Source organism: Thunnus maccoyii, chromosome 5 (genome assembly GCF_910596095.1).
Source record: "Thunnus maccoyii chromosome 5, fThuMac1.1, whole genome shotgun sequence".
Classification (NCBI taxonomy): domain Eukaryota; kingdom Metazoa; phylum Chordata; class Actinopteri; order Scombriformes; family Scombridae; genus Thunnus; species Thunnus maccoyii.
Window position 1 is genome coordinate 4,285,091 of NC_056537.1, and position 7,570 is coordinate 4,292,660.

At 39.4% G+C, this 7,570-nt stretch overlaps 2 protein-coding genes across 2 annotated transcripts in view; one reads left to right on the top strand and one right to left on the bottom strand.

The window, feature by feature from the left end:
• The window catches only part of LOC121897073 (sodium channel protein type 4 subunit alpha B-like), a 37,558-nt gene extending 35,300 nt beyond the window's left edge, over positions 1-2,258 (top strand). The window contains exon 31 of the mRNA XM_042411350.1: positions 113-2,258. Coding sequence (XP_042267284.1) covers positions 113-286 — 174 coding nt within the window. The 3' untranslated portion in view covers positions 287-2,258. The remainder of the gene's footprint in view (positions 1-112) is intronic.
• A 1,018-nt stretch (positions 2,259-3,276) lies between these two features.
• LOC121897092 (gamma-crystallin M3-like) lies at positions 3,277-6,199 on the bottom strand. Its single transcript, XM_042411386.1, has 3 exons — positions 6,113-6,199; positions 3,723-3,965; positions 3,277-3,555 (listed from the first exon to the last, which is right to left on the bottom strand). Exons 1-3 carry the CDS (start codon positions 6,191-6,193, stop codon positions 3,277-3,279), a joined length of 603 nt encoding a protein of 200 aa, XP_042267320.1. The 5' UTR covers positions 6,194-6,199.
• Between the last annotated feature and the right edge of the window lie 1,371 nt (positions 6,200-7,570).

Below are 7,570 nucleotides of genomic sequence, written 5' to 3' on the forward strand. Positions count from 1 at the left end.
ATACAGCATGTTTTTTACTTCTTTGTGAAACCCCTCACTTCTAAAACCAAAACAAACCAATGTCCTTTGCTTGAGGTAATCGATCATTATTGATTATTATTGTGACCTGCAGGTGTCGTATGAACCCATCAGCAGCACCCTGCGCAGGAAACGGGAAGAGGTGGCGGCGGCGGTCATCCAGAGAGCGTACAGGAAATGGAGGCTGGCGACCAGAGAAGGGACAGAGGGACAAATCAGTCAGCTGAACGGAGACGGCAAAGAGACGGAGATCGAGCCCGCCAGATGAGAACCTGAGGGAGTCTATCTTCTGATGTCTAACATGTTTCACTCTCCTGTTTCCTCCTCGCCTGACTCACCTGTCTGTCGCTTCAGCGATCGGACAGATAACTGATCGATGGATTGATCCTAAACATCAATGACTCTGACGATTCATACAGTACAGGTAGTCCAGAGTCTGTTTACACTGATCACCTCATAGCTCTGTATACCTTCTTAAAATATCCACAGATACATATCAGTGCACATATTGCAGAGTAGTAGTAGTAGGGCAACAGCCAATCATGTTTCAGTCTTTCATGTAATCTTTGGTAATAACTGCGCACTCAGACTTTTGTTCCCTGACTTCAGTCTTTAAGGCAGACATAAGTAGCCCTGTAAAACAACACCAAGTCTGTGGAGAAGCGCTGTCTGGAGGAGTTTTCCCTCCATAACGCGCTCCATAACTTCATGAGGAGATGGAACAGACAGTAGTGTGCTGATGCGGCACACGCAAATACAAATATGAACACCAACACACATTTAAACTCTGTCAACAAGAAAAAACTCGCTGACGACGATGACGACAGTTACTATGCTATGCTTAATGCTAACATGCTGATGTTTTAGCAGGTATAATGTTTACCATGTTCACTGTGTTGTACAGCTGAGGCTGATGGGAATGTCATTAATCTTGCAAGTGTATTTGATCATAAACCAAAGTATCGGATAAAATGAAATGTCGACCAGATGATGGCGACGGATGAAATGTCAGAGGATCAAAGTTATTACAGTTCATCTTGAGGGGAACATGAATGTTTCTACAGAATTTCATGACAATCAAATGACTCTGATATAGATCCAGAATATAAAATCATTACAAAGACATACAGATCAAACTGAAACATGTTTGTACATCTTTGACACCTGAACAAACCATTTATATACCCTTTTTATCAAAATATTTTGTTTCTCCTCCAAATATTTCAACTTTGTATCAAAATCTGTAGACTTAACTCAAAATTTTACAACTTTATTCTCTGAATATCACCACGTTTCTTATTATCTTTTTAAAATTTGAAATATTACAACTTTATTTGACTTTATTCTCAAAAACTATTTTTCTTCCTGACAGTTGCTCTAATACTACTTTTGGAAGAAAATACTCAAGCTGTCATTTATCTTTCTTTTTTCATCATTTTATCAGATACAATTTGATTTAACCATCAGTGTCAATTAATCTGTTTATATCCACTAAAAATACTCAACTTTATAAATATCCATTGGTCCCAGTCAACTAACCAGTTCATCCTGATTAAGTTACCTATGCAAGTAGTGAGAGATGACCTGTGTGTCTCCCGGTAATGTTTAAATATGCTTAAAGTCAAGCCATGTGTTAATATGAACACGAGTCACACAAACATGCTGCAGCCTCCAGTCAGACTGGGAATATGTTAACTACAATCTAACATCACTAACCTTTAACATGTCTATTGAACTGATTGATTGATTATTAACAACATGTACCTACGATGTAAAACATGTATTTTAACCAAAACATTCCTTAGATACAAAAGATGCTTACTGTGTAAATTCTGTTGTCTGTCTGTGATTTTAAACCTTCAGAGTATTACGATTTACATTTTTGTTACTGCTAAACGTGCAGATTTGTTGTTTCACGGCAACTCTGCTCACCTTGAGGATAACTTCTCAGCAGCTATGAGTTTAGACAAAAGTGGTGAAACAGAGTTTATGTATGTAAGACGTTGAAAGAAGAAGTAGCAGTTATGTAACCTTGTGTGTGTGTTTTCATGTTTATTTCACACCACTCTGCCAAAACCTCCTACCACCACTGTGTTATTATAATTACTACTTTTTCTTTTTTTTATGGTACTATATACAGTGTATATATATATACATATACAATCATATGCACTGTAATTATGATGCTGTAATGTTTTGCTGTATTCCCTTTATATCTGAAATAAATACATTTCTATAGATTTTGTTTGGCTTTTATTCTAACTTCTGAATGTCTCTAATGATCAAAGTGAAAGTGAATGAACTATCTATCTGGATGGTTTTGTAGAGCAGGGACAAGGACATTTACCCTAACGGGTGTGTGTGCTGAGATGCTGTGACAGTCAGTCTGCAGGTGCTGTTGGATTGTAGGAGCAGATACCTCTGGCACCAGCACCTCCGCAGAAGGAGCAGATGTGCAGGAGGTGGCACTCAGAAAGAGAGTGCAGCCCAAGTGGTTGAAGTTGTTGCACAACATCCTGCTTCCTTGGTAGAGGATTTGGCCTTCCCTGTTTGTTCTTCCCTTGACATTGACCATGGGCCAAGGGATGATGGGAGGTCAGGGTGTGAATGGTGATAGACGGTTAAGAACTGTGGCTGTTGTGTGAGTAAGAGGGACTAGAATGAGATGGTGGAGCAGTGACTGTGCATGCTGTGGCGGGGTGGGAGGGGGCTCCGCACAAAGATGCCGGCAGTAAAGTTCAGAGTCAAGGCGCCCCAGTATGTTCCCTGGTTAAAATGCTGTATCCGGCCAGCTGCCTGGTTAGTAAAGTGAACATGGTAAGTGTAAAAACCCTTCCCTCCAAAGCATAAGGCAATGTCAAGGGAGAAATGTAAGGGCAATTCAGGACTTAAGTCCTTTGACCTTAAAGGTAATGGGTGGCGGAGCTGCACTGAACCAAAGTTAGTCTTGGGCTGGCTAGTTTCAGTAACGGATGGTTGAAGGAGCTGGGCTAAATCTACATAATTACCAGTTAGAATCCACTGGCGTAATACAGGAGAGACAGGAGAAGGGCGATAAACTAATGGAGCTGGCAGGGTGGATGGTGCTACTGTGGCTTTGGTTTTTATGATCAAATACCTGCAAAACTAATCCCATCAGCCTCAACCACACTTTGTGTTTGCTGCTAATTAGCACAACAGCTTCAAATCCAACAGAACACACAGTAAATCTTAACACAAAAAGTACTTTATTGATATTTTCAGAGTTTAAAGGTGACTCTAATAATAAGAGTCGATGATGCGCCTCATGCTCATGAACCTCATGTTGCCCATGCCGATGTTCATGAAGTTCCTGTACTCTCCGGGCTTCATGTACACCATCCTGCCTCTGTACTGGGGCTGCTCGTACATCAGCCAGTGTCCCTCCATCACGTTACAGGACAGGCAGGTGGACATGCCAAAACGATCCAGGATGTCCTCGCAGTCCTCGGTCAGCTCGTTCATCTGGCCCTCGAAGTTCTCCCTCTCGTAGATCTTAATCCTGAAAGATCCACGGTGCTGCAACACATGGAGACAATCATCAGTGATCAATAATCAGTCGGTGTCAGTAGAACACATGAAGGAGTGTCTCTGGAGTGAATTTAGGTGCAAATAAGGACTGATGTCCTTCTAATATATGTGAGTATGTGTAGTTATCGTCATGGGGACGGGGGTTCGGGGTTTACCATGGGGATCATGCGGCAGGACTTGATGCAGTCGGTCATTCCAACCATGCTCACGTAGTCGGAGTACTCGCCCCTCCTCAGGAAGAACTGGTTTCCCATGAAGTTGGTGCGGTTGTACACCATGAAGCAGCCTCTCTCCACCCTGCAGGACTGACACCTGTTCAGGTAGGAGGACATGTCAGCGCAGTCGCTGCTGCACTCATAGGAGCGACCCTGGAAGTTCTTGTCCTCGTAGAAGATGATCTGAGACAGAGACAGAAGTTTCAATTGTAAATAATCAATTTGAACCTGTGATATATACATAGAGTAAAGCGATAGTATATTGGAGAGGCGCAATCGGCTGGTGGATGAACCCTTCGACAACTAGGGGTTCAACTAGACCAAAGGGTGCTACATGGCTCTGCAGGATGCTGTGGTCGCCCTTTTGGTCCAGCCTGCCAGTCAACCTCCTCCATCTGTCTTTGGCTGCACATTTGTTGATGATGTGCGTTCATGTCGTGGCGCTCTTCCATTTGTTGTTGGTTGTCGTTATCACGCTTAACTGTGATTGTGACACAAGCTGTTTCAGAGCTATGAGAGCAGTGATGTGATTGGCCGAGAGAATGACACTTAGCATTTGTTGCTGTGTTTGTGCAGTTAAAACAGGATTCAATATGTATATTAATAACTTGATTCTTAATTTTCACCTGTAGGATTTTTAGGATTTTGTCTCATGTTTTCTTTGTCTTGTCTTGTCCTGGCCTTTTCTTTAGTTAAATATGATTGTGCTGATTATTTACTTTGCTGTGTATTTTTATTGACTGTGATAAACTGAGCAACTTAATAATAAATGTATTGCAACAGTTTGTAAACTTTATATTCAGACTCTGGTTATAATTAAACTCAGTGTTCATGATAGATAGTTTGTTTTAACAATATACATTTAAAATCAGTGTCATCAATCAATCTCACTGTGAACTCTATTATATTTAATCCCTACATTCAACCAGCAGAGTCGCTGTTCTGTCTGAATCACTGTCGGCAAAACACTTTATGAACCAGCAGGTTCAGGTTCCAGTAAATACTTCTATTATAAGTATTTCTGTAAATGTTGTACCAACAGTTCTTACTGTATAATGAAAGAATAGAAAGTATAAATAAAAGAACACTTTACACTATTAAACTAAACATTATTACAAATACCAGCGGGAACTTATAAGTATTTCATTACAGCAGACAAACAGTGAAATTAACTGTAAATCTTATCTATTATAAAGTTTCACAAAACGTTTGTGAGTTCAGGCAGAACTTGAAGTCTCAGAGTCTGACCAGTAAAACCAGTAGCTGGTCGTTACAGGAAATGGTTTAAAGTAGTATTTTCTCTCCGACAGCTCAGAAATCTAATTATGTTTTGTCAGTATTTTCTTTCTCACTTATAAATGTTTTTTTTTTTTTTTTAGTCTCCAGCATTGAATTGTGATATTTATATCTGCTTCTCCACAGTCCTGCTGTCTCTGATGTGTCCCAGTTCTCATTTTAACTTCAGGTTTATTCACGGAGCCTTTTATGTTGTATTTATATACTTTACATGATTATAATAGAAATGTTGTTCATTATTCATTAAAACGTTTTTTTTAAATGTCAGGAAATAAAGTTTTTTAAATGAGCACATATTTAGCCAATAAAATGTTTTCTTTCTCTGTTGTGTCTAATAATTTTCAACAGAACGATAGAGTTGTATTTTAAGAATTAAAAGTAAATAAGTTTCTGAGATATTTATTAAAAGAAGAGAAGTTAAATGAGTTTAAACCAACAAGTCATTTTTCCACTATTTTCTAATGTTTTATACATTTTAACAATTAATTAATTAATGAAGAATAATCTTTAGTTGCAGCTTTAAAGTCATGATTCTCTGTTATTAGAAACTTCATATATGTTGAATTATTTGTCTGTAAACAAGCTGAGCTGCTGTGATCAAAAGACACTAATGTTTAATTCATTTAAACACATATTATTCACTTGACTTTGAAATTATTTTTAAATTTTTTACCAATAAAATTAAACATCACCTGAATTATTTCCACTTAAATGTCGCTGCTGTCGGATAAAAACATGTATCTCCATAGTTTAAAACAGTTGTGTGAAAACTGAAACTGAAAAGCAGTTACGTGTTTTCAGAGTCTCAGAGTATAAACCTCACCATGTGGAGCCGATCGATCACGTAAACATGCTGCGATACTGTAATAATCGATACCTTATCAGCCTGATCAGGTGAGTATCAGCATCAATACTGATCAAAGTCATCAGAAGCCTTCAGACTTGTGTTTCCCAGCTGACCTTACTCTACCTTTGTGTGTGTGTGGTTTTTTTTTAGAATAAAATGTTTAGAAGTGATGCATTCTGGGACTTACCTTGCCCATCATGTTCATCTCGGTGGTGGACATGTTCATGTGCTGTTGGTTGTGTTGATGTTGGTCGTTGGTGTGCTCCATACCTGTCTGAGCTCACAGCTTTTATACACCTGAGCGTCGGGCTGCTTTATGTTTCAGAGCGTCGAGTCAGCAGAGACGCACAAAGCCCTCTTTGAAATGGTTGACAATGACCGTGACGGAGCAGCCGGTAGTTGAATGGTTACTGTGCATGCCACATAACTGCAACATCCCTGGTTTGAGTATGACAAGGGACCTTTGTTGTGTGTCATACCCGCATCTCTCCCCTTGTTCCCTGTAGGCCTGTGTGAGGCCTCCAGCATTAGCTGCTCATTGTTGACCCGTTTGACCCCCGCTGACAAAATGTTTTATCTTGTTTGTCTTTTACCCTTCTGTTCAGACAAAACAGGAATTTAGATACAAGACAATCTATAACTTGATACACACACACACACACACACACACACACCTAGGTCACTTTTGGGGACATTACATAGACTTCATTCATTTCCTGGAGACTTACTCCTAACCATTACCACTGACCCAAAAATCAGCTTTTCCCAATTGGGGACACGGCTTTTGTCCCCAATTAACAAGTCTTTAGTCTGAAATGTGTCCCCAAAAGTAGGATAAGTCAGACAAACACCCACCTACCCACACAAACACACACAAACACACACACACACACAGTCGTGTTTCAATCACTTCAGAGGACATAACATTGACTTACATCAATTTCCTGGAGACTTATTCTAACCTTTACAATAACCACTACATCTATAACCCTAACCTTAACCTAACCCCAAACTAACCTTAACTTTGCACCAAGTCTTCACTTATTATGTGTATTGTGGCCATGACTTGTCTTGTAAGATCAGGAGTTTCAGCTGTAAAGTTTTTTGTTATTATTATTTTTTACATCATATTTCATACTTTATTTTAATATGTTGGTAAAAATGCTGCCCCCATAATATTTAAACAGACTGACTCATGTTGCTAACTATTAATCAAACACTGTGAGCTCATTCACATATTAGAGGGAAAATGTTGACAGCTGGTAGCACAAACGTTAGTGTAGAGGTGTCAAGAAAACAGGAGAATAAAAGTTAGTGTAAGATATTAAATATGGTTTAATAAAAGGCAGCTGCAAACAGAAAAGTCTTCAGCCTTGATTTAAAAGAACTGAAGTTGCAGCAGACCTGCAGTTTTCTGGGAGTTTGTTCCAGATATGTGGAGCATAAAAACTGAACACTGCTTCTACAGGTTTAGTTTTGACTCTGGGGACAGAAAGCAGGTCTGTCCCAGACCACCTGAGAGGTCTGGACGGTTCATAACATAGCAGCAGATCAGAAATGTATTTTTGCCCTAAACATTCAGTGCTTTATAAACCAACAGCAGTAATTTAAAATCAATTCTTTGACAGACAGGAAGCCAGTGTAA